At 48.0% G+C, this 26,029-nt stretch overlaps 3 protein-coding genes across 3 annotated transcripts; 1 reads left to right on the forward strand and 2 right to left on the reverse strand.

The window, feature by feature from the left end:
- Window positions 1-6,528: 6,528 nt before the first annotated feature.
- On the reverse strand, window positions 6,529-14,609 carry Fscn3 (fascin actin-bundling protein 3). The gene is made up of 6 exons (XM_027391304.2): window positions 14,040-14,609; window positions 11,678-12,374; window positions 10,672-10,790; window positions 8,275-8,434; window positions 7,113-7,283; window positions 6,529-6,780 (listed from the first exon to the last, which is right to left on the reverse strand). The coding sequence occupies exons 1-6, from the start codon at window positions 14,181-14,183 to the stop codon at window positions 6,575-6,577; spliced, it is 1,497 nt and encodes a 498-aa protein (XP_027247105.1). The 5' UTR covers window positions 14,184-14,609; the 3' UTR covers window positions 6,529-6,574.
- A 1,056-nt stretch (window positions 14,610-15,665) lies between these two features.
- Window positions 15,666-18,680, reverse strand: Arf5 (ADP ribosylation factor 5). The gene is made up of 6 exons (XM_027391325.2): window positions 18,516-18,680; window positions 17,914-17,994; window positions 17,287-17,396; window positions 16,858-16,929; window positions 16,282-16,407; window positions 15,666-16,161 (listed from the first exon to the last, which is right to left on the reverse strand). Exons 1-6 carry the CDS (start codon window positions 18,580-18,582, stop codon window positions 16,075-16,077), a joined length of 543 nt encoding a protein of 180 aa, XP_027247126.1. The 5' UTR covers window positions 18,583-18,680; the 3' UTR covers window positions 15,666-16,074.
- A 1,895-nt stretch (window positions 18,681-20,575) lies between these two features.
- Gcc1 (GRIP and coiled-coil domain containing 1) lies at window positions 20,576-25,825 on the forward strand. Its single transcript, XM_027391324.1, has 2 exons — window positions 20,576-22,022; window positions 23,221-25,825. Exons 1-2 carry the CDS (start codon window positions 20,991-20,993, stop codon window positions 24,523-24,525), a joined length of 2,337 nt encoding a protein of 778 aa, XP_027247125.1. The 5' UTR covers window positions 20,576-20,990; the 3' UTR covers window positions 24,526-25,825.
- Window positions 25,826-26,029: the final 204 nt, after the last annotated feature.

Genomic DNA, 26,029 nt, shown 5'->3' on the forward strand with positions numbered 1-26,029 from the left:
CAGGCCTCCACTTGGCAGTAATAAAAACTGTTTTAAAGTTAGCAACAGTTCTTGCTATTATTATTTTTTTTCTCATGAACACCAATGTCTATCTATCTATCTATCTATCTATCTATCTATCTATCATCTATCATCTGTCTATCTCCTATTTCCTAATTATGCATTTATGCATTGTATGTATGCATTGTATCTGGTAATATTTATCTGTATAGAAATGATTCTATCAATCCCATGTATGTAGGTGTATATTGATCTATTTAGCTGTTGGGGTTACACATGCACACACATCATATTACATCATAGCACTTCATCCTTCAGTTCTCTAGCATAGGTATACAGAGAAAAAATAAATCAGAGCCTTACTTATATAACTAACCATAATAGCCATACCTAAGAAAATTTACTATAATTCTTTTATTTATTTGTTTTTACTTGTTTGATTCAGGGTCTCACTATGCAGCTCTATCTGTCCTGGAACTCACTATGTAGACCAACCAGGCTGGCCTCAAACTCATCGAAGTCTGCCTGCCTCTGCCTCCCAAGTACTGAGATTAAAGGTGTGTGCCACTACACCTGCCAAGACAATTTACTAGAGTTTTGTTTTTAATCTAAACAAATGAACATCAGTTTCCTAATTGCATATGTCTTTTTGCCATAGCATCAGAGTGAAATTGACATTTTGAGATTCTGCTTTCATGTTTATACACACTCCAGGGACACACTTGAGTCCCAAATCTTCTCGAGTGTTTCTGCAAAGAAAGTTCCAGACATCTCCTAGGTGGTCTTGGGATGTGCGGGGGGGGGGGGGGGGGGAAGAAGCTATAGAAAAGAAGCTGAATAAAGGGATATTTGTAAAGGAAGACTGGCTTGTGTTTCTAAATTCTTTGTCTCTTCCCTTTCTCCCCCTCCCTCTCTTCCCAAGTAATCCCAGCCTGGCCTTGAATTCATGATCCTCCTCCGTCGATCGCCCTAGTACTAGAATTACAGTCATGGGCTGCAAATTCCCATCCAATCCTCCCTCTTCTGAGAGGCAGAGGGTGGATAATGGTGGTGGTGATGGGAGTTGGGGTGGGGAGCAAACAAGTCTTATTAGCAAATGCCCCAAAGCTGGCTGTTGAGGAACTAGTGAGCAACCGCACATCTGTTTGCATGTAATTCACATTAAAATGAGCAATTAAAATGAACCAGCCACACTGCAAATACCACATGTGGGTTGTGGCTTCTGCTCTGGACAGAACAGATTATGGAGCATTTCCACCAACAGAGAAAGTTTTATGATGGTGTAGCCCTGGACGCCATCTGATGACTAACACTACACAGCCTGCTCCTCCCTTGACTTCTCTGCCTTAGAGATGGAGTTCTGCTTGATAGAGCGGCCCAGGAAAATACGCAAGGTTATGGGAAGACTGTACATAGCACAGTTGGAGAACTCACTTCAGCAAAAGCCCCGGTGTCAGCAATGGTCAGAGCTGTTTTATTTCAGCTGAGGCCCATGAATGAGCACAAACAAGCAAATATGAAGGGTCACTTGTGGGGAATTGGACATGATTGTGTGTGTGTGCTCATGTTTGCACAGAATATGTTTACCCCTGCACACACCTTCCTATGCTTGTGTGTGTGTGTGTGTGTGTGTGTGTGTGTGTGTGTGTGTGTGTGTATTTACAGAATGCTGAGGAAGGGCTTTTGTATTAAATGACCTGCAAGATGTCTTTCTTATCTCTTTAGACAAAACCTGTTTTGCAGCAGAGTCTCATACTGCCCAGTAGAGCCTTGAACTCTTGAGCTCAAGTAATTCTCAAGCCTTTCAGGTTGCTGGGGCTGCAGGCACACTGTCTGCCTGGCATAGGTCTGTGTTTAATGCCCTCTTGGAAAAGAGGCTTCCTACTCTCTAACACTTTCTACTTAACGTTAAATTAAAAATGAAATCTTTCATATATTTTCATGTATACTTTTTTTTTTTTTTGAGACAGGGTTTCTCTGTGTAGCATTAAAGTCTGTCCTGGAACTTGCTTTGTTGACCAACAAGGCTGTCCTTGAACTCACAGAGATCCGCCTGCCTCTGCCTTCCCAGTGCTGGGATTAAAGGTGTGCACTGCACTGCCGGGCTTCTTTCATGTATCCCGAGAAGAAATAGTGAAACCTAATGCCATTTTCCTTTGTTCAAATTGAGTATCTTTCATATTTTTTATTTCAGCTTTTCTTATCAGAGGACTTTAAAAGTAAGCATTTACTGCCATAGGGAAATTTGCCCAAAGTTGGGGACAAGGATGTTGGTTTTAGTTCTAAAACACTTCCAATCCTGATTGTATCAGGAGAAAGTTTCACCCGGGTCCATTCAGTACCCCTGTACACAGCTGCTTAACCTTAGCAAAAGGAAAGAACCGAGCTCAGTTTGGGCTGGGAGGAGAAGTCTAAACTAGGATTTCAGGGTATTGCTTTGTTTTTTTCATTGTGCTTATTTTTGTAGTCACTTTGTATTTATGGCAAGTGATTTGGGTTTTGTTTTATGACAGTGATAAAAATATTCCTTTCTAAAATGAATGTATTTAAGAATCAATGTGAATTAAACCATTAACAGGACAAGTGGTAGGTAGATAAAGGCTAAAATAACGAAGGCAGCACAAGACAGGCATACATTTCGGAAGTCCTGCTGTGATGGCAAGAACAGCAGGCACCAGTCACATTTGAGTTAGAGGCTGAGCTCTGCTGCAATGAGTTATGGGCCCTTGGCCAAGCACTCCAGCTCCCTGCAGAGGTTAGAAATGGCGAGGGAATTACTCAACTCCTTATGCCACTGCATCAAAGCCAATGATAGCTCAAAGAGACTTGGTGAACAGCCAGGGAGGTGAAAGGGAGGGCTGTGTGGACACAGATGTTAATACCTGTGCCCATGTTCATAAGATAACATTGTTTCATTTGTTCTAGACCTAAGGGCATTTTTATAATATTCTTTGTTTTCTGAAATTGTAATATGACCATGTTATTTCCACCCTTTCCTTTCCCATATACCCCCTCCCACTCTCTCAAATTCATAGCACCTTTTATTTAAATATGAGAATGGGTACAAGATTGTTTTATTTTAATTTTTTTGAAATTAATATAATCGCATCATTTCCCTTTCCCTTTTCTACTTCTAAACTCTCTCAAGTACCTCCTCCTTGCTATCTTGCAAATTCCTGACCTCTTTATTTTTTGTTTATTTATTTAGTTAGTTAGTTTGGTTTTCCGAGACAGGGTGGAACTAGCTCTTGTAGACCAGGCTGGTCTCGAATTCACAGAGATCTGCCTGCCTCTGCCTCCTGAGTGCTGGGATTAAAGGTGTGCGCCACCACTGCCTGGCTCGACCTCTTTATTCTTTAATTTCTATTTTTTATTGTTTTGTTTTGGGGGGGTGTGCGCACGCTCGGGGTGAGTGTGTGTGTGTGTGTGTGTGTGTGTGTGTGTGTGTGTGCGCGCGCGCGCACTGTGTGTGTGCACTGTGTGTGCACTGTGTGTGTGAGAGCTGTGTGTGTATTCCTACATATGTAACTACAACCTCCTCTTCATCTGCATGCTGTCACTTGTGTGTACATTTTTCATAGCAGACTATTTGGCATTAGATAACAATGGGTATGTATGTATGTGTGTGTGTATGTTGTGTATGTATGTATGTGTGTATGTATGTATGTGTACACACATTAGTTATTCTGCTCTCTCTTCTTTACTTGCATTCTCCACTTGTTCAATGCCCTCTTCCTTCCCTTCTGCTTTCACGGCACGTACATGCATGTGTGTGTATATTTAAATCCAAATTCCACATACGAGAGAAAACTTGCAACATTTGGCATTCTTCCCTGTCATTTACCCTCCCTTTCTCCTTCCCCCTCCATGTCAGCCTCTCTTCCTTCCTCATAGCCCCGTCCCTGTTTATGGCATTCATATGTATGTACATGCGCATTCTACAATGAAAATGTGACAGTCCAGACCCCATGTGTCATGAAACAGACATATATTACGTCTCCTGAGTAAGACACATAGATGGATCTTGGGGGTGGCCTGTTGTAAGGTATTGTCGCTTGAAACAGGTGTTTCTCTAAACTCGGTAGGAAAAACTGTACAACATGTATTCTTCTCTTGGATCTTGATTCTGGGTCTCCTGTACTGTTTAGTTAGAAGTTGTTCCTGGAGGCCTGAGGGATTTAGAGTCTGGCAGGCAGCATCCCATCGACCTGGAGAGGGAAGAGGGAATGGACCTTCAGCAATCCTATGACAGGAGAGAGAATAAAGTGACCAATCTCCTTCTGTATGAGGATAAACATTAAATTAGTGTGTGATTAATTTATAGGAAAAAAGCTGGATGATGGTGCTGCACGCCTTTAACCCCAGCACTTGGGAGGCAGAGGCAGGTGGATCTGAGGCCAGCCTGGTCTAAAGATCGAGTTCCAGGACAGACTTCAAAAGCTACAGAGAAACCCTGTCTTGAAAAACAAAAACAAGCTGGGGGTTGGTGGCGCACACCTTTAATCCCAGCACTAGGAGGCAGAGGCAGGTGGATCTCTGTGAGTTCCAGGCCAGCCTGGTCTCCAGAGCAAGTGCCAGGATAGGCTCCAAAGCTACACAGAGAAACACTGTCTCGGGAAAAAAAAAAAAAAAAAGAAAAAGAAAATTATAGGAAAAATACTGCGCCCCCCCCCATAAGAGTTCAGAGAAAGACTGTATAGTTAATAGGAAAGTGTTTACAAAGAACTTGTCTTTTTGTGTATTTGTTTTGTCTAGTTTTAATGCTGGCACTGTACCCAGGGCCTCCCAGCATATTAAGCACAAGCCCATTTCCTAAGAAGAAATGACTACTGACTTCTGATAGAATGAGAACATAGTAGATGCCAGCTCTCGAAGAGCAGTTACTATCTTATGTAATACTCACAATTCCCTCCAAGGTCAAAATCATACTCTTGTTTCCCTTCGAGGAGAAAGTTTTGAGTCTAGGTCTGAGCTCTTATGCCCTGCAGCACATTGTCTACCAGAATGTGGGGTTTGAAAGAGCCTGAGAAATTTATGTCAGATCAAACTCTTCATGAAATAGATACAAAAGTTGAAGCCTAATGGGATATTTCATTTTATTTTTCTCAGTTTGTGCACAATAAGATGGCTGTGTAGAGAAAATGCAGAGAAGACTGACCGTATATGGAGGATCTATATAGCTACTTTCTGATTGGCTTCTAGCCTTGATAATACCTATGACATAGATCACTTCAAGGAAACAGAGGTCTTGAAATGTGAAAGCAATTTCCCTAACGTCATAGTACTAGTTAGAAGAATACTTGCCTAGCATTTGTGAAGCCCCAGGTTCCATCTCCAACACTACATAAAACCAGGTACGGTAGAACTTGCCTGTAAGCAGCACTCACGAGGTTGAGGCAGGAGGATCCTGAATTCAAAGTCATTCCTGACTACAGAGTAAATCGAAGGCCGGCCTGGGCTATATGATAACAATAGCAGGAACAACACAAACATCAAGTACTTTTTATAAGGTTCATTTGGCCTGTGGAAGGGCCAGTTTAAGAACAACAAGTCCCCTGGGGTTCTGAACAGAAAATGGTGAAACGGCGGAGGCAGCAGGTTAAAATAAACTTGGTGTGCAGGCTGGGCCCAACACTCAGGAGGCCTCAGGTGGATCTCTGTGAGTTCGAGGCCAGCCTGGTCTACAAAGTGAGTTCCAGGACAGCCAGAGTGTTTACACAGAGAAACCCTGTCTCAGAAAACCAAAACCAAAAACCAAACCAAACAACAACAACAACAACAACAACAACAAAAAACCTTTGTGTTCAGAAGAGACTGGATTGGGCCGAATCTGGGGCCGGGGACTGTTACTGAGGGGCAATAGCAGCAGTACCTAGACTGGTGATGGTCGTCATAAAACAGAGTGCACTCTAGGGACATCCGTGGGTAGCACCCAAAAGTTTGCACAGTTCGATGAAGGCAGCCAAAAGGGGTTAGAGAGGCAGTACAGGGCCTTGACCCCGGCCATCAGAAGGACTGTAGGGTCAGGTGGGAGGGGTGGTATGGCAGAAGAGAATAGCCTCAGCAGGAGGACTATGGAGTGGAATCAGTCATGCTGATTCAGAGGGACTGGAAAGCTGAAATCAAGTCAGGTTGGAGAGAAACGAGGTTGCATTTCAGAGAAGAATCGGGATTGGAGATAAACCAAGGGGTAAGGCCTGAAATGCCCCTCCCTGTTTACATAGATCCTCAAAGTCACCCATCCCCCCACCATGGGGTAAAATTCTGCATCTAAACGAAGACATGGGGCACCCAGGACAGCTTTAGGTCCACAAGTCAGTGCGGCATAACATTAAGAAGCTCAGACATGATGCTTCATGCTTTTCTTCCCTCGCTAGAAAGACCAAGTTTAGAAGCCTGCAAGGAATGGGGCAGATTTAGAATAAATGCCTGGAGCTGGTCGGGAGCTCATTCCCACATTTTGATCTTTGCACAAGCCTCCCCCAGACCAGCACCCCTCTTCCCCCCAGACCCACCTCCATTCTCCTCTGGTGCCTCTGCTCCTGCTTCCCAGACTGACACCACTCTCCCTTACCTAAAATTCCCAGATACATTCTTTGGTAATGTCTCCGCTGTCTGCCAATAGTGTGCCACTTCGGTCGGCTCGGATGTAGAAGCCATTGGGCGCCAGCACCGTGAGCAAGTTGCTGCCCTGAAGTTCTATACAGAAGTTGAGGGCGAACTTTCCCCAAGGGCGGAAGGTGCCAAACGATGTAATTGACCAGAAGGATCCACCCTGTGCTGGGGGAGGGAAGAGCTGGGGTTGGTTGTCCATTTGGAAAGCAGTTTTCTAAGCAGTGAAACCTCCAAGCCGGGTTCCCTGAGGCATGCAACGCCCCTCCCTCATCCCTGGGGCTCATACTCTGCCTGCATTAAGTAGGTCCCTCTAGAGAAATGCAGAAGGACCACCGGGAACTTCACCCGATCCTACGCTGCTAGCCCACCCTGGAGCCTTGAAATATGAAAACCAGCTGAAACTCTGTTTTTATGTTGAGTAGTGTCTGGAGTGGCAGATCTCTGAGTCTGGCCTGGGGAGGATAAGGATCTCTGGGTGGGGAAGAGGAACCACTCACCCTGAAAGTGATAGATGCCTGGGCGGCAGGGCAATAGTTGAATAAAGTCAGGGTGATCCATGTTGCACTGCATCAGGTCACGTTCTGAGGAGGAGCCCACATACCCATACCGACCTCGTAAGACGAGGAAGGAGCGGTTGGCAAATCGAATCCCCAGTTCCTCGTTTGGGCCTAAAAGGCAGGAAGGAGTTATCTGGGTAGGCTGGCTCCCTCTAGGGCTTTCCCAGAGGGAAGCAAAGGAGCACTGAGGATGCTGGATGATGATGCCAGCGTTTTTTCTGTGTGCTTGCTTGTGTGTGTGTGTGTGTGTGTGTGTGTGTGTGTGTGTGTGTGTGTGTGTGTGTGTGTGTGTGTGTAGGTCAAGCCAGAGCAGGGTATCAGGTGTCCTGCTCCGTCACTCTCTGCCTTTTCTCTTGAAGACTGAATCTATAACTCAGGGTTTTTCACAAAGGTTGGCAGCCAGCAAGCCCCAGCAATTCTTTGGTCTCTGTCCTGCTCCTCCCGAGCACTGAGGTGACAGGCACCCACACCACATCCAGCTTTTCATGTGGGTGCTGGGGAATCAGAACTCAAGTCTTCACAATGGTATAGTGCAGCAAGCGCTTTGTTCACCGAGCTGTCAGTCACTGTAGCCCCAGTACACTGTATTTTAACTTTTACTGAACAGCTGCTGTGTGCCAGGTCTTACCACTAGGTGCTTGTGAAATGTTTGCCAGGGCACTGAGCAGAGCACGGAACACAAGAAACCTAAATATTCTTTCTTTGAGACGTGTTAGTCTATTTACTCCTCACCTCGACCCTATGAAGCAACAGAATAGAATCCTTGGTCGCAGACTTAAAACTGAAGCTCAAAGTGGGTCTGTCCCAGCAACAATGTTTGGCACCTGAACGGGATACACACAGCCAACCCTTCTGATGTCAATTCGGCGCTTCCCAAACCTTTTAAAAATGGCTCAGTGGGTGAAAGCGCTTGCCACAGAAGTCCAAGGATGGGACCCATGAAGAGAAGGGGAAACGAAGACAACAGACTCCTGAGGTCTTCTGACCGCCATATTCTTCCTCTTTCTCTCCTTGCACATGCGCTACACCATTTATGATAGAGCTCCCCTCTCACAGCATCCCTGGCTTGGGTGAGCCTGGGAGAAGAGTAGTGTCAGCTCACCTGGGATGGAGGCAGTTGCCGACATCAGGCCATTGGATGTTATGCTCAGGAAACGCCCATTGGAAGACTGAAGGATGATTTTGCCACAATTCCAGCGCACACGGAAGAAGGTTTCAGACTCCATGGGATGCCCATCAGCTATGATGGCCCTGTGGCGCCTCTGGAGAAAATGTGGGTCCAGGGACCAGGAGTAAGGTTAACAACCTCAGCTTTTCCCCCATCAATTTTAGTCCTGGACCCTGTTCCCATATCCTCCCCCTCCCCCAGCCCAGCCTCTGCAATTTTCTAGAGTATGCCTTATGCTTTCAAAAATCTTTTTTAAAAATATAATTTTCAGATTTATTTATTTGTATGAATGTTTTACTTGTATGTCTATGTACCACATGCCTGGTGCCCATGGAGCCCAGAGATGGTGTCAGATCCCCTGGAACTGAAATTACAGACAGTTGTGAGCCACCATGTTGGTGCTGGGACTGAACCCAGGTCCTCTGAAAGAGCAGCCAATGCTCTTAACCACCGAGCCATCTCTCCAGCCCCTCAAAACTTCTTCATAAGGCAAAAAAAACAACAAAAAAACAAAAAAACAAAAAACAAAACCCTCCACAAAAACAATTTATGACCTCAGCTCTCCCCCCTCCATCTGCCTGCATTGTAACCCAGTGAAAAGCATAAAACAATGGGGTCAGGATATCATAAAAGTAGAAATAAACTTTGACCCTGGCACCAAAATAATTTTGAAATGTTTAAAGTGAAAGTTATATTACAACACATCTAGAAGACATGAGAGAAAAACTTTGCAACTTGGGGTTGAGCAGTGATTTATTGGGATGGAAAAGGATTAAACATCTAAACCTTTGGCAAATTGGACTTTGTAAATGAAAAAAATTGCTTTTCAAAAATGTCATAAAAAATGCAAAGGAGTCTGAGTGCATGCCTTTAGTCCCAGCAGAGGCAGAAGGATCTCTGTGAGTCTGAGGCCAGGCTAGTCTGCATAGTGAGTTCTAGGACAGCCAGAGCTACATAGTGAGGCCCTGTCTCAAAAAAAAAAAAAAAACCCAAAAAACTAAATAAATAAATGAGAAGATGAAAAGGCATAGACTGGAGAAAGCATGAGCAGCACATAGATTTGGCAAAGGACTTGATTTTAGAGGATATTAAGATCTCATACATTTCAGGTATAAGACTATAAGCCTGGTAACGAATGGGCAAAAATGTGAAGACACCTTGCCAAGAAGACATATAATTAGCAAATAGATATGCAAAGAGATGCTTAAATAAGTACATATAAACAATATAAACACAAACTGAAGCACAGTAAGATTTTACACAGCTCCTGGAGTCGCTACATTGAAAAAGATAGGCAACAGGAGGTGCTGGCTGGTGAGGGTAGGCAACAATTAGAACCCTCCCACCCTGCTGGACAAATATAAAAGGTAGAGTCACTTTTGAAAACTTATATTTTCTGTCCTTATTTTTCTTGAATATAGGATCTTATGTAGTTTAGGTTGGCCTCAAACTTGGTATATGACCAAGTCTGGATTTGAACTCTTCATCTACCTGTCCTCTCCAGAGGCATGCAACATCACACCCAATGAAAACTGCTTAATACTTTATAGAGGTGTTCAACTCACATCTGTCATATGACCCAGTAGTTCTACTCCTAGGTGGTTATCTAAGATATAGGAAATTAAAAGCCTGCAAAAGACTTCTTATACAAATGTTCATAGCAATTTTATTCATAATAGGCCAAGTTGTAAACAGTTGTTTACAACAACAACTGAATGGATCAATAAATCATGCTTGTGAATAGTATGAGAGACTCCTGCACATTTGATGAACTGCTGATATGTGCAACAACATGGGCAGATCTTAGTAAAATTCTGCTTTTCAAAAGAAGGATAGAATAGATACCATATGTGTTTAGATGAAACCCTAGAGCAGGCAAATCTAATCTATAACGGCAGAACAAACACAGCCCAGTGCTGGGAGAAGACCCAGGACAGAGGAAAACTGATTGAGGAGTAGTTGGGAATTCGTATCTGGGCGAACTATTATCTAACTTGTGGTATGGTTGCAGGGTTATATACATTTGTGAAAGTACATTGAATTTTACACTTAAAAGTAGGTCAATTTATTTATATAACATCATTCGTATATTTATACACAGTACATATTACATATATCATATCATTTACATTTGTTGAAATTAATGCACAGTAAAATTAAATTTTTTTTCTTAAGGGAAAGAGGGCCCATTGGAGGAGAATGAATGTTTATTGGGTAAGGCCTCCAGCTCACTAATCTTCTCTGGCCATACACACTAAGGAAGAAGAAACCATGTCTAGACAGGGAGAGCTCAGTCTTTACAGTTTCTTGCATTGAAAACCAAAGTCTCACCTGGGCTAGGTAGTAGCCATTGGCTGAACGGAGTTGTAAGGTAGGGCTCTCATTGTCACATTCATACTGGAACAAGGACATCGGGGTCAAGCGCTCAGAGGCAGCACACACTTCAGCATCTGAAGAGGAAGTCCACAAAGCAGCCTTTTAGCTCAATCCCAGCCCCTTCTCCATGCTTATCGTTGGGTTTTCCTGTATTTTTCCTTCCTCAACTTATGCTAGATCATAATAATCTGGAGAAGCCCAGACGACCTTCCCTTAAAGTCCTATCTTTATCTGTTAATCTGCCCTTCAAAATGTTTTCTTGGGGGCCCAGGGTCTTTCTTACAACTAGTTTGAAAATTTCGTGCTTGTCCTGTGCTACTTAGTATTTTGTTGACTTGACACAAGCTGGAGTCATCTGGAAATAGGGGATCTTAGTTGAGAGATTGCCTGTAGGAAAGTCTGTTGGGAGCGTTTTCTTGATTAATAATTGATGTGGAAGGGCCCAGGGCCCAGCTCACTGTGGGCAGTACTACCCCTGGGCAAATGAATGGTCCTGGGTGGCATAAGAAAGCCAACTGAGCAAGTCACAGAAGCCAGCTAGTAAGCACTGTTTCTCCATGGTTCTTTCTGCTTGAGTTCCTGTCCTTACTTCCCTCAGGGCTGCACTGTGACATGGAACTTAAATAAATAAAAAACAAAACAGAACAAAACAACAAAAATCCCTCCCTCCCCAAGTAGCTTTTGAACATGGAAAACTAGAAGCCGGACTGTGGTGGCGTACTCCTTTAATCCCAGCACTTGGGAGGTAGAGGCAGGCGGATCTCTGTGAGTTTGAGACCAGCCTGGTCTACAAGAGCTACTTCCAGGACAGCCTCCAAAGCCACAGAGAAACCCTGTCTCAAAAAATAAAAAAAAAAGAAAAGGAAAAAAAAGAAAACTAGAACACAGTTTCTCCCTTTTAGCACCTTGTGCCTCTGGCCCCGCCCCACCCCCCCATGGTGGTATTTGACCCAGTACTTGCCATAGATGACTGAGATGAACCTCCTTGTCTTTGACCGCAGGGTGACCCAGGCTGGGAAGTGCTGTAGAATGAACCACTCCTCACCTCTTATAGGATTGGAGCCCAGGCCCATGAGTAGATGTGTGCCCTGTGGATATAATGTGCCTCCTTCTCCATCACACAGTGCCACAAGGCCTCTAGGCCGCACTTGCATGTAAAAAGCTGTCTGTGCTGAGCGGTGAGGGACCAGCCGGTCTACATGAGACAAGAAATGGTGTGTAGAAGTCTCCAGGTGGTAGCATCCGTCTTGGAAATGTAACAGGAAACCACACTCCTCTAGGCAGGGGACTGCTGCATCTACCCAGATTCGGCCCACAGTGTGGTCAGCTCGGGCATAGGTGCGGTAGGTGGGGCTGTAGAGGATCACATGGATATGCAGGGCTGGTCTGGGGGTCCACATATGGTAAGCTGAGAGAACCCTGGAGTTGCAGAATACATCCTCACCATGGGACTCCAGATAGCGACCAGAGACAATGCACTGGAGGGTCCATTTGCCATTTCGGTGGAAACGGAGCAGGAAGCATCCATGGTGGCTAGACCTTGGCCTGCCGTAGCACACAGTACCGTCTGATTCACACAGCAGGTAGAGGCCCTGCAAGCTCTTTAGTCGTACCACAGCCTGTGCATCATGTTCATTGCTTACCAGGAGCTCCCAGGTCTGGAGGTGTCGGGAGGAGGAGGGAAGTGAGTGCTACCAAGTTAACAACTGAAAACCAGAACCCTTGGTACCATCAGCACCTCCAGCAAGACTAGACACCCTCCCTTCCATACCTGCCTTGGCATCTCCTTGCTATAAACATTTCTACTTGCTCAATTAATATAACTTTAATTTCAGCACTCAGGAGGCAGAGGCAGAGGCAGAGGCTGAGGCAGGTGGACCTTGGTGAGTTCAAGGCCAGCCTGGTCTGCATAGCCAGCTCTATACCAACCAGGGATATACATAGTGGGAGCCTGTCTCAAAACAAAGCCAACAAAAAACACAACAACAAAAATTTTATGGGTTGCCCACTTCTAGAGTCATAGGCCATCTTAAAATCCAGTGGGGGCCAGAGAGATAGCTCAGTGTTTCAAACACCTGCCAGCCTGGGGTCTATCTTGAGAACCCACATTTAAAAAGCTAGATGCCGTCGGGTGAGATGGCTCAGTGGGTAAAGGTCCTTGTTGTCAACCCTGATGACCTGAGTTTGATCCCTGGGTCCCCCTTGTGGAAGGAGAGAAGTGACCCCTGCAGGTTGTCCTTCTACCGCCCCATGGTAGGAGGGTGTCATGGTACACCTATACGCATGAGCACACACACAAATGAATAAACAAATAAAATGCAATAATTAAAAAGAAAAGCTAGACACAGTGGCAAGCATCTGCAATCCCAGCACTCCTATGGCAAGATGGGAGATAGAGACAGGAGAATCTCCTGGAGGCTCATGGGCCAGATATCCTAGAGCACACAGTGTAGGCAAAACCAGAAGAGATCACCTCAAGGTGGAAGGAGAAAACTGACTCTAGAAAGTTGTTTCTGACCTCACATATATGGTACACACACACACACACACACACACACACACACACACACACACACACACACACACACACACGCACGGGAGCACACAATGAGAAATTCTAGATTCCCACCTCAGAGAAGTTAACCTTCCTCTCTTTCCATTGCTCCCATCCTTCAATATCTAAAAGAAAACAAACTTTGCTTTGCTTACTTCTTTCACCCTTTCCACAGACCCTGGATAGCACAGTACTCAGAACCTGCACCTTCAGGGTCCACTTCTCCAATAGAAGTTCAAGAAAGCATCCTGGCTCTAGGTATAGATGTTGAGATACAATTTTTTAGGTTCACTGTGCTCAATCTGGTTGTAAGGGAGAAGACATTGCTCCTATTTTCTCTCTAAAGCAGAGACCAAGTCAGCAAGCATTTTAAAATATTACATTATATTCTCCAGATCAGAAACATGGGTCCAGCTTCCTCTGGATGCCTGATTCTGCCTTCCAGCCTGGACTCCCCGCCTCTCCTCTTTGTGATGACACAACCACACTGTACTAGGATGGAGGGTAGGAAACCCTGAAGGCGAAACAGCAGGTCAGCACTGACACTTCATCTTACAGAAACTATTGTGAAAGGTGGAGCAATGAAGATCCATGAACAAAAGTCTGGAGTAGAAGTGTCTTCACAGAGACTATGCCAGCAGCCAGCAATTAGGACGGGAATACAACACACACACACACACACACACACACACACACACACACACACACACACACACACATGACCTCTGCCACTCAGAAAATTGGTTCTAGTCCAGGTTCGCCTTGTTACCTGTCTCCTGCCCAAACTCTTTGCAGCAGCTGTGATTGTACTCTTATATGCTTCAAAGGTGAGGTAGGTTCCTGCCCAGCTGATGAGCCCAACCCTTAGGTCCTCGGCTTTAGGATGTCTGTGTATCCAGTCCACCTCAGCCATGGGGCCAGTGCCACAGGTGATGACTCTGTCCGGCCCAGGCTTCCCCCCAGTGGTAAGGTCCCACAGGCCATATGGCCGGGAATAAGGCCCGTAGTACCCACCAGAAGCCGTTCCTAGAGGAAACTTCCCAGGCAGAGGTCTGGCCTAGGGCCCAGCACCTCTGTGACCCGGGAGCATTGTGACTGAAAAGGTTGCCTCTTATCCCACCACAGTGGGGAAAGGGCACTGTCCTAGTAGCATCAATCCATGGGCCAAGGGAAGTGGGTCCAGAGCTTTTGGCATGTCTTCCCGACCAACTCCAAGCAATGAGGTAGGACTAACCTGGGCATCAATACTGCAACCTGTGACTTTGGGCCCATCCTTCCCTTTCTTATTAACAAGATAGGAATCAACCTACTTGCTTCCCAACAAGAGGGTTCTGCTAGGTTCTCCATAGCCCAAGTTTTCTCCCTCCCTCCCTCCCTCCCTCCCTCCCTCCCTCCCTCCCTCCCTCCCTCCCTTCCTTTTCTTTTTTTTTTTTTTTTTTTTTTTTAAGTTCAAGTTCAAGTCTTTACGGACCTTGAGAAGACAAGGTCAAAATGTTTTGGAAACTACTTTGCAATGAAGGTGAGGGAAATGGATACATAACCATTGAGGATGAAATTACTCTCATAACTTCAAAGGCTCAGAAAGAATGACTTAGGTGGAGGGAACTCCAGCACTGTGCTTCACCAACCCTGGCTGTGGTACAGGTGAACCCACTGGGCAAAAAGCCAGTTCTGCCTGAAAAGATACCAGCCCCACTCCCAAAGGGCTCTGCTGGATCACTTCCGGCAAAGCTCAAGGAGAAAACCTCAGCTTAGAGCCTAGACAAACCGCAAATATGGAAAGAGGTACATAAAAAGAAACAGTGGGACAACAGGTCTTGTTTAAGCTTCGTTGGGATCCACAGGGAAAAAGGCAATCAACTTTGCTTGGAGACTAGCCCAGAGCCATGGCATTTACATGTCCTTCCTGATTCTGCATAGATGGGGTCTTCCCAGGTATAGCGTCCCAGTGGTCCCCAGCAAAGGCTCCACTGGTGTTCCGTAAAGAAAGGCTAATAGATGCTGCCCAGTGCTGGAATCATTTGGGTAATTTTAAACATGTATGTTGTTGGGGAAGGCTTCAGACCAGATCGATCATTTTTCTTAAGAGTGTCTTGGGACTAATCTTTTTAATGTCCATTTCTTCCCCGTGTACAAAGCTACCATGAAGAACTGCTACACAGCTGGGTAAGAGACAGGAAATAGTAGGCTCTGTGGTTTGTGGAATGAGGTGGACTCACACTCCTAAATAACCGTCCTCAGAATGGAGGATGAAGTTGATTTCCTCCCCTGGAAACACTACAGGGAGAAGCTTACATGTGTTGACTTCACAACTTCAGGGGCTTTAAGCCTCTCCCATATTGTCTTTTTGTACCCACAGTAACTCAGCTTTCCAACTTCCAGGCTACAGACAACACCGGGTACAAACCACAGCAAATTTATTACTCAATATCCAGTTCCACGTCATAGCACCACCCGGAGCCCTCACTTTCCTCCCCCCAAACGTGGCCCCAAGGGTACACCCAGAACAGAAAAAAAAAAAAATGAAATTAAATCCAGATCCCTGCTCCTCCCCTGGAAGAGGGGGCCTTGGCCAGGAAGCCCATCCACAGGTCCCAGCAGGCAGGAGAGCAGAGCCCTCTGTGCCCAGAGAGCGAGGCTCCAGGCTCCCACGACAAGAGAACATGCAGGCAGGAGCAGGAGCAGAGGCCTGTCTGTGGGGAGGAGGAGTGGGAAGGAAGGGCACTGCCTGAGGAGTCCGGGAGTCTGGTCATCCCGGGATGCACGCGGGAGCTTCCGGGCAGCAGGGGCCTGCCCCTGGCTGGCTAACGCTTTGACAGCTCATGGGACAGCCAGTCCAGCCCATCATACAGGCCCGTGCCTTGGGTAGCACATGTGGCCTGGACATACCACTGTAGGAAGAAAGAGAGGTAGATCAGCATCAGGGAAGACAAGGAGTACCTTTCTACCTTGGTCTAGCCTGGGGATCCTGAGAAAGACCAGACCCAGTGCAAAGGGGACAAGATCCTTACCGTGCGGCTACGCAAGTGCTGAAGCCCCAGCTTGTCAGTCAGCTCGCTCACAGGCATGGCATTGGGCATGTCCTGCTTGTTGGCAAACACCAGCAGCACGGCATCCCGAAGCTCATCCTCCTGCAGCTGAGACGGGAGAAGACAGGGTGGAACTATGGCTGCAAAGACCCTGGGCCCCCTGCTGACTATGTTGTAGCAGGGTTCCCTACACAGAGTACTATGCAGCTTATTGCTGAATAGAAGGCAGTTATAAATGAGCGCAAAGCCCCTAAATTTTACCCCTAAATTTTACCTCCAGAAAGCCTTCAAACAAAATGCAGAACATTAAAAAACAAAGAAAAACAAGAAACATGAGAGGTTGTTTCTCTTTACCACAGATAACCCCTCTTCCTCTCCCCAACTGCTTAGACTCAGACAGAAAGGGATTTAAATGAAAAAGTCCTGCCAAACTGGGTGAGGTGCAACTCATCCAGTGCCACAAAAATCTCCTATTCCCCACCCACAGAGTACTGGACTTCCATACCACCTCAGAGAACTGTTTGTCACCAAGCTCAGTTCTCTGATCTGGACACTCACCATCTTCTGCAGTTCATCAGCAGACTCCTGGACCCGCTCTCGGTCATTACTGTCTACCACGAAGATGAGGCCCTGAGTGGGAAGGAAGAAAGGAAGCAGGAGAGATCACGCCCACCTACGCCCAGCCCCAATGTGGCTTCTTCTCATTTCTCCCATCTTTAGTGGTATGAGCCTTTCTCATCCAGTACATTTCTATTAAGGATCTGTGCCCCAAAGACAGAGGGGACAAACAAAAAGATGTTCTGTTTGAGAGCTAGAGGAGGCAGCATAGCCCAGAACCCTGCCTCCCAGAATAAGATGAGGGTGAGTTCTTAAGGAGGAGTTCTTAAGGGGAGAGGGATGAGGGCCCAGGACTCAGCCAATACTTCATTCCAGGCCCGTCCCACCCTCTCCCTGGGGTTGTCCCTCTACCCTCGGTCCCCACCCCACCTGAGTGTTCTGGAAGTAGTGCCTCCACAGAGGTCGAATCTTGTCCTGGCCTCCAACATCCCAGACTGTGAAACAGATGTTCTTATATTCCACTGTTTCCACATTGAAGCCTGCAGACAATGTTTTTGGAGAGAGAGAGAGAGAGAAAAAAAGTCCTGAAAGGAACTCACTAAAACCACTTGGATCAGCTCAGCAGTGGTGGCACACCTTTAATCCCAGCACTCAGGAGGCAGAGGCAGGTGGATTGTGAGTTCGAGGCCAGCCTGGTCTACTGAGAATTCCATGACAGCCAAGGCTACAGAGAGAGACCCTGTCTTGAAAACAAACAAACAAAAACAAGAAAACAAGAAACAAACAAACAAAAAAACCCCACTCGGATCTCTACAGGCACACAAACTCAGGGGGCAATGACCAAGGCCAATGGGAATAGAATCCAGAAGGACCGGAGGTCAACAGATATGCTAGGCTCATGGTCCACGCCTCAGGCACCAGCAGGCACGCAGAGATACCGTGACCCACTTCTCAAGTAGCTGTATCTGGTGTCAGGGTCAGGAACAGATAAGGGCCTCAGCAGCACCAGGAGCAGACCCCGAGAAGGCCCGAGGCGACATTCGTTCCCGGGCTCACCTATGGTGGGAATGGTGGTGACAATCTCCCCCAATTTCAGTTTGTACAGGATGGTAGTCTTGCCAGCCGCATCCAAGCCAACTGCAACGGAGAGGGGCACAGAATGGAGACGGGAGCGAGGGAGCCCCCTAGAGACCAGGGACAGGGAGAGGACTGGCCAGCTGATGGTGATGGGGGCGGAGAGCGGGAGAGCCTCCAGGTGCGAGCCGTTCTCCACCTTCCGGGCCTTGAGGGCAGTCTGGGTGGCGAGTGCCAACTCCTGCCGCCCAAGCGGCCGAGGGGCGAGAGGGGCAGGAGAGGTGGGGGGCCCGGGAGGAAGGCCGCGTTCCTTTGAAAAGTCGTTTCCAAGGGCGGAATCCTCCCTGCTTAGCAGCCGGGCTGGGGCGGAGGAAGCGTCACCCCACCCAGGCCCCAGCTCCGGGTTCCAGGCCCGGGGCGGACACCGCAGATCCCGGCCTGCACCCGAGCGCAGCCCCAGAGGCTCGGGCGGTGGGGTGTCTCGGGGTCAGGGTACCAGGTGAGCGGGGCTGGAGGGACGCGGGGGCGGGAGGGTTGCGGCGGGGCCGGCGCCCCATCCGGGCCGCGCGCTCGATCTGCCTCACCCATGAGGATCCGCATCTGCTTCTTCCCGAAGATCCGCGAAAAGAGCGCGGACACCGTGAGGCCCATGGTGGGGCCCGGGGCGGGGGCGCGGGCAGGGACGCGGGGTGAGGGCTGGAACCGGCCGGTCGCGGGGGGATGGGGCGCAACAGCAGAAGGAGGAGGCGCCGCCGCCGCCACCGCCTCCGCGCGTCCGGGCCCGCCCGACGTCACGTGGCCACGCCCCTCCGGGCCCGCCCCAGCCCCGCCCCCAAGCACGTTTGCGGAAGAACTGAAGTCTAGCGAGGCCTGGCTACCTTTCCCTGGCCGAGGCTGGAAAGGGCGCAGTAATCCTGGGTCTTAGGACCACTGCGGGATTTTGCTATGTTCTTCGGTCATAGACTTGAATTCCTAAGAAGGCCCTGACAGGTTCGAAAAATAGCTTTAAAAGATTCTCAGAGTAGGGGCCGCAGAGACGGCTCAGAGGTTAGGAGTACTGGCTCTTCTTCCAGAGGTCCTGAGTTCAATTCCCAGCAACCACATGGTGGCTCACAGCCATCAATAATGAAATCTGGTGGCCTCTTCTGATGTGTGTATACATAATAAATAAATCTTTTAAAAAAATTCTCAGAGTAGTTTATTCTCTTTTGTTTGGAGACACTGTGCCCACTACGTCACTAGCTTTGGGTGGCCTGGGACTTGCTGTGTAGACCCGACTAATCTCGAACTCACAGAGATGCGGCTGCCTTGGCCTCCCGAGAAGATTCTTAGAACAGAAATACTCTCTTCATCCCTGTTGTCACTACTATTTCACTAGTCTCTTTTTATGCCTGAGTCTCCTCACAGGCTTCCCGCCCCCTTGGTGCCTTCACAATGTCACAGGAGCCTTGCTTTTTAGCCCCTCCCCACTTTTATTTCTCGTGTGTGTGTGTGTGTGTGTGGGGGGGGCGTGGTGTAGAAGTCAGAAGACAACCTCCTGTGGGATGTGTTTTCTTCTTCGGCCATGTGGGTTCTCTTGATAGAACTCTGGTCAGGTCGTTGGGGCTTGGTGGAAAGTGCCTTTACTGCTGAGCCATCTTACAGGCCCCACAAGAGTCTCGACGGTGTCCTCTTGAGATTAAATCTTTTAATGTGTCGACGCCCGAGATGAAATGCCTTTAAGTTGGGTCCTACCTGTTCCAGCCTCATCAGTAGCTGCGCCTCTCTCACCCCACGCTACTGTTTAGGAATGATTCTTGTAAACTTTTCCACTTTCTTTGATACTGGTTTCCCACGTTTGAATTTGCTTGGCAGTCTTTACTCATTCTTCAAATCCCAAAAATGTTCTCCCCGAGAATCCCCATCCTTCTAGACAGGCATCTTCATCTCTTTTATACCACTTTGACGATGCCCACACATTCCAGTGTGAGGGCAGGGTCTACTTGTTTGCATGTCTGGTTCCTTGCTGTGACAAGTTTCTTGGCAGCAAGACCATGTTTCTTCAGGGTGCTGCCTGGCGTGGCACTTAATACCTTGAGAAGTGGACCGAGGTAGGATTCTTAAACTTAGCAGTAGCTGAATGGCTTTGGATAAGTCACCTCTGTGCAGTGTATGCTTCCACAACTGTAAATTGGTGTTTATGATATCCTCTGAACAGAATAAACAGCAAAAACTCTTGTGAGACCCCTACCATATACCAATATTCAAGATAAACCTTATAGCTATATTAGTGTCCATCTAAAAGCAGAACTAAGGAAGCGGGCTATTTTTGCTTTATGTTAGCCAGGTGCTGGGCTTGTTTTTCTAGTATGAGTCCTGTTGCTTTTTAGGGATATATTGGACATTGCCCCAAATAGTTGTACGCTTCTTTCCAACCCGGGATTTTTGGGGCAAACGCAGTGCGACGTCGCCCCCTGTCGCTCGCTGGTGGTAGTTTGGGGGCAAAGTTAGGCATCTTCTCCAAATCACTGCTCAGGTGTCCCGGACTTGGCTTTTCCCAACCATCCCCTCTGGTTACTCCCTCTCCAGGCTGTCAGCGCACCCTGGCTGCGGAAGCCCCGCCCACCTCGCGCATCTTGGAGGCGGGGTCTGTGGCGTTTTGCTGCCGTCATTTCCAGTGGATCCGGAAGCGGTGCTGCCAGCCGGCCGGAGTTAGGAAATCGAGATGGATCGGAGCTTAGTGTAAACCCTGGGCCGATCCTGGGCGGAGGTGGGCGGGCCTGGGTTTGGTGGTCAGCGGAGCGGCTGGGGTGGAGCGGCCTCTGGGCCAGTGTTGGAGAGCCGAGGCTGAGCGCTTCTGCTGGGCCAGCGTTGCCCCGCCTCCAGGTTGGAACCGGCTTCCACCTTGGGTCCGGCTCGGCAGCGCTTTTGCCTGGCTACCGCGGCCCCTCAACCCGCCCGGACAGCTGGGTGTGCGGCCTGCGGCCAGACGGTCCTCTCTACTTCACTTGTAGATGTTTTTGAGGCTCTGTCCACGGCTGCCAGAACACTGAGGTGGAGCAAACCGCTCCAGAACCCCCATGGAGAAGTTTGGAATGAATTTCGGGGGCGGCCCAAGCAAAAAGGACCTGCTGGAGACTATAGAGACACAGAAAAAGCAGCTCCTCCAGTACCAGGCTAGACTCAAGGATGTGGTCCGGGCCTATAAAAGTCTACTGAAGGAGAAAGAGGCCCTGGAGGCCAGCATCAAAGTGCTGTCGGTATCCCATGAGGCGGATGTAGGCCTTGCAAGTGTGCAGCCTCCAGGTCTCACGCTCCCTGACTCTGTGGATGATCGTTGCTCCACTCACAGTGAGGATAGCACCGGAACTGCCACTAGCTTGGATACTGCAGCCAGTCTTACGAGTATCAAGGGTGAGTTTGGGGTCGAAGATGACAGAATGGCCCGTGGACCACTTCCTCTAAAGTCCGAAGAGGCCAGTGGGTCAGAGAGTGGCGTTAGTAGTAGCAGTGGGGATGGGCCATCTGCGGGGAGTGAGATGGACAAGAGACTACATCAGCTGAAGACTCAGTTGGCTACTTTGACTAGCTCCTTGGCTACAGTCACCCAGGAGAAGTCCCGTATGGAGGCATCTTACCTGGCAGACAAAAAGAAGATGAAACAGGACCTAGAGGATGCCAATAAAAAGGCAGAGGAAGAGAGGGACCGTCTGGTGGGAGAATTGAAGGGGCTGCAGGAGCAGATAGCAGAAACCAAAGCCCGACTTATCACACAGCAGCACGATCGCGCCCAGGAGCAGAGTGACCACGCTGTGATGCTGCGAGAGCTGCAGAAGCTGTTGCAGGAGGAAAGGACCCAGCGTCAGGACCTGGAACTTCGGTTAGAAGAGACCAGAGAAGCCCTGGCAGGGCGGGCATATGCAGCTGATCAGATAGAAGGCTTTGAACTGCAGACCAAGCAGCTGACCCGTGAGGTAGAGGAGCTGAAAGGTGAGCTGCAAGCCATTCAAGATGAGAAGAACCGACCAGACCCGCGGCTGCAAGAGCTTCAGCAAGAGGCTGCCCGTCTTAAAAGCCATTTCCAGGCCCAGCTGCAGCAAGAAATGAGGAAGGTAATTATTCTCATATCCGTCAAACCATTATTTTAACTTAACTAGGGGCAGGCGCAAGCCTTTAATCCCAGCACTCGGGAGGCAGAGGCAGGTGGATCTCTGTGAGTTCAAGGCCAGCCTGGTCTCCAGAGCGAGTGCCAGGATAGGCTCCAAAGCTACACAGAGAAACCCTGTCTCAAAAAACCAAAACAAACAAACAAAAAAAACCCAAACAACAACAACAACAACAAAAAAACCCAAAAACTTAACTAGGAAATACTAGGGTTTTATTATTGTTCTCTTTTGGCCATTAGAATAGATTCTCTCTCTCTCTCTCTCTCTCTCTCTCTCTCTCTCTCTCTCTCTCTCTCTCTCTCTCTCCCTCTCTCTCTCTCTGTGTGTTTCATGAGGCAGGGTCCCCCCATGTAATCCAGTCTGGTCTTGAACTCACAGAGATCTGCCTGCTTTTCGCTACAAAGTGCTGGGGACTTGACTAGTTGCTTTAGTCAGGATGGCCTGGTGCTTGTTGGCCTCTTGAGTGCTGGGATTGCAGTCCGGTTCCACATTCCCAGCAGGCACTCACACTCTGATGTTTGATGCCAACTGAAAAATTCCAGCAGTGCGTCCTAGGAAGTCTTGTTTTGTGTACTGTCCTTGCAACAGGATGAGGAGTTTCTGAGTATTTCTGGGTCCAAGCCAGGTAGCCTTATCTAGGCCTCTGGGTGCTGGCGCCTTACCAGCTGTGCTGTTTGAGGCAATATCGTGACAGCTGTGCAGTGAAAGGTTACGTATGTTTTGAGAAGTATGTGCTTATAGGTAGAGGGACTGAAGGAGGCAAAGGAGATTTTCCCAGAAAAAAAAAAAAAAGTATGCCTTCGTCTGAGGTTTACCTGTTTTGGAAAACTCCTGTTTCATAGTGTTTCCTTTCAGTGTAGAGAGGAAAAGGAAAAAGAAGTTACACAACTTGTTTAAATAATCCGAGAAGCACATGGTTAGTAGGAATGTACTTTGTATTCAAGCTCAATAAAAAATGGAAAGCTGTCCTAGAAACTGCACGTCCACAAGGGAACTTCAATTAAAAATCCCAGTTCCCACCACTTCCAGGACACCCTAATCCCATGACCCATGACTTCCATGTCTTGCTCCTCCACACCCAGGTGACTGTAGTAGGGTTTTGTGCCCTTTCTGGAAGCATCACCACCTGTCCTTTGCTTTGCAGACAGCCCTTGCGGAGGACCAGCTTCGCCAGCAGTGTCAGGTAGAAGAACAAAGGGTTGCAGCCCTGGAGAATCAAATCTCTGAGGTGTCTGAACTGCTGGGCACCTATGAGAAAGCCAAACAGAAAGACCAGCTGACCATCCAGAAGCTGAAGGAGCGGATTCTGCAGCTGGACCTGGAAAACAAAACACTGGCCCTCGCGGCCTCTAGCCGGTCCCCTCTCGACAGCCATGGGGATGAATCCAGTCTGGATATCAACGTCTTGAAGGATAAGATGGAAAAGCTCAAGAGGCTACTGCAGGTTGCAGCTAGGAAAAGCCAGGTGACCCTGGATGTGGAGAAGCTCTGTGACCCTGAGATAATGCCCAGCTCAGAGGCTGCTGATGGGGAAAAGGCTACTGCACTCTACTACCAACAGGAGCTGAAGCAGCTGAAGGAAGAGTTTGAGCGCTACAAGATGAGAGCCCAGGTCGTGCTCAAGAACAAGAATACCAAAGATGGGAGCCTGGCGAAGGAGCTGGAGGCAGCACAGGAACAGCTTGCTGAGCTGAAGGAGAAGTATATCTCCCTGCGGCTGTCCTGTGAGGAGCTTGAAAGCCAGCACCAGCAGGAGGCTGAGGACTGGAAGCAGGAGCTGGCCCGGCTGCAGCAGCTCCATCGGCAGGAACTGGAGCATAGCCAGCTGGACTTCAGGGACCGCACACTGAAACTGGAGGAGGAGCTGCATAAGCAGCGGGACCGGGCCCTGGCCGTGCTTGCCGAGAAGGACTTGGAGCTGGAGCAATTGCGTTCCGTGGCCTTGTCCTCTGGGTTGCCAGGGCGCAGGAGCCCTGTGGGTGGAGTGGGTGGTGGAGGTCTTGGGGACCCTGCTGACACAGCTTCCTCAGATAGCCTGACCCAAGCCTTGCAGCTCGCTGCAGCCAATGAGCCCACTTTCTTCCTTTATGCTGAGCAGTTGGCCCGAAAGGAGGTGGAGATCACCTCACTGAGGAAGCAGAAACACAGGCTGGAGATGGAGGCCCACCAGCTGCAGGAAAAGCTACTGGAGGAGGGGGAGCGGCACCGAGAGGAGGTTGGAGCACTCCAGAGCCACATTGAAAAGAACATCAGGGACCAGAGCAGGGAAGGAGCCAACCTGGAGTATCTCAAAAACATCATCTACCGCTTCCTGACCTTGCCGGACAGCCTGGGCCGCCAGCAGACGCTCACAGCCATCCTGACTATCTTACACTTCAGTCCCGAGGAGAAGCAAGTGATAATGCGGCTCCCAAGTGGCGGGGGCTGGTGGCCTTCTGGCAAGAGATGATGCCTTTTGCCAACTCCTGAGATCTCTGTGCCTCTTTTATGTGGGAAGGGCAGGCTCAGATTTTTACGCCTCGTCTCTCACATTCTCACTTATTTCTTCACTGTGTTGAACTCACAGCAGTTCAAAGTAGGATGGGGTTTTCTGCCAAGTGCCATTAATGCAACCCTATTCTTGGGCTCTAGGGATACTGCAGGTGTTGAGACAGCATCTTCTGGGGGTGTGTATGTGGAGCAGAGTAGGGAGAGAGGCTGGGGCTAAGAAGTGCAAGTTAGGGAAGTGGTGAGAGTCTTTAGGAATAAGATGTTTTATTATGCTCCTAGCTCGGAGTTAGGAGTAATGTCACTCCCAGAGGAGCTCATCTGACTTTGGAACATACACAATAACTATGTGTGTATTTCTTGTCAGAGTCTGGTCTACTTTTGTCCTAATTTTTCTGGGGACATAAAATCAAGCTAGAAAGAGACCAGGAAGTTAGAAATAGTAAAGGTTTGTCCAAAGGGCTGTGGCATGGTAGAGTTCATCCCAGAACTTGGAACCTTGGTTCCAGGGACCAGCCCACCATTCGTGACCATCCTAGAGAGGGTCCTGAGCACCGATGTGACCTCAGAGATTTCCCAAGTGATCTGATATGGGCCAGGACGGGATTAAAAAGAAACCTCTTTTGCTCAAGCTGTCTGCCTAAGGTCAGCCCGAGAGTGAGAGTCAGTGACTTTACTGTCTTTCCATCAACATTGAACTTGAATTAAGAAATGAAACCCTAGCTTCTTACAGAGCATTCAGACAGTAAGCTAGGAGCCTCCTTGGACACAAGGAATTCCTGCCATGATAAGTTCCCAGCTGTTTGCTTTTGCAGGGACAGGAAAGAGGAGGTAATTTGCTGCAGATTCCAAAAGATTGCTATGACCCTCACAGGAAAAGTGACATTCAGTTGAAATACTTTGCGCCCTGTGAGTGTTGGCAAAGGTTAATTCTCTCCTTTAAGGAAAGATAGCTCTCAGAAAACTGAGGTCAAAGCAGTATCAGTTGCCCAATTCTTTTCTTTGCTTAGTCTGCTCTTCCTGGTTATAAAGACCTTTGGACCTAAAAGACCAATGTTGGAACATTAATATGTATTTTTTTTTGTTTTTGCTATTTTTGTTATGGAGATCTATTTTGCAAAAGTTTGGGGTACAGAAGACTTCAGTTAACAATGTTTTGGATGGGCAGAGGTGACCTGATTATCTTCATGAGCAGACTTGAATGGGACAAAAGTGCTATCTTTATGGTAATACCAATGGTCATTAAACCTGAGTGACTTGAACTGTGTTTCTTTAATGGTGGTGTCTCTACATCTGAACACAAGTAGAGTATGAATGTAAATGGCGAATGAGAAGGCTAGATATATATAGTTCCTTATATTGCTCTCTGAGCTCGAACCCATATTCCATTCTGCCAATCCATGAGCTTGGCTCCAGGGACAAATACCTCAGGACTTTAACTGCCTCACATGGAACAAATTTCTTAG

This window comes from Cricetulus griseus, assembly GCF_003668045.3.
Source record: "Cricetulus griseus strain 17A/GY chromosome 1 unlocalized genomic scaffold, alternate assembly CriGri-PICRH-1.0 chr1_0, whole genome shotgun sequence".
NCBI classification, from domain to species: domain Eukaryota; kingdom Metazoa; phylum Chordata; class Mammalia; order Rodentia; family Cricetidae; genus Cricetulus; species Cricetulus griseus.

Coding starts and splice junctions, on each gene's coding strand:
- Fscn3 (XM_027391304.2), bottom strand. CDS start 14,183: ATGGCTGAGGTGGACTGGATACACAGACATCCTAAAGCCGAGGACCTA. Junction 12,375..14,039: donor AGAGTTTGGGCAGGAGACAG/GTAACAAGGCGA, acceptor CGACACCTCCAG/ACCTGGGAGCTCCTGGTAAG. Junction 8,435..10,671: donor ATGGCTACTACCTAGCCCAG/GTGAGACTTTGG, acceptor CATTTTCTCCAG/AGGCGCCACAGGGCCATCAT.
- Arf5 (XM_027391325.2), bottom strand. CDS start 18,582: ATGGGCCTCACGGTGTCCGCGCTCTTTTCGCGGATCTTCGGGAAGAAG. Junction 16,930..17,286: donor ACTACTTCCAGAACACTCAG/GTGGGGTGGGGA, acceptor CTTCCCACTCAG/GGCCTCATCTTCGTGGTAGA. Junction 16,408..16,857: donor CTGATGAACTGCAGAAGATG/GTGAGTGTCCAG, acceptor CTCCCGTCTCAG/CTGCAGGAGGATGAGCTTCG.
- Gcc1 (XM_027391324.1), top strand. CDS start 20,991: ATGGAGAAGTTTGGAATGAATTTCGGGGGCGGCCCAAGCAAAAAGGAC. Junction 22,023..23,220: donor TGCAGCAAGAAATGAGGAAG/GTAATTATTCTC, acceptor TTTGCTTTGCAG/ACAGCCCTTGCGGAGGACCA.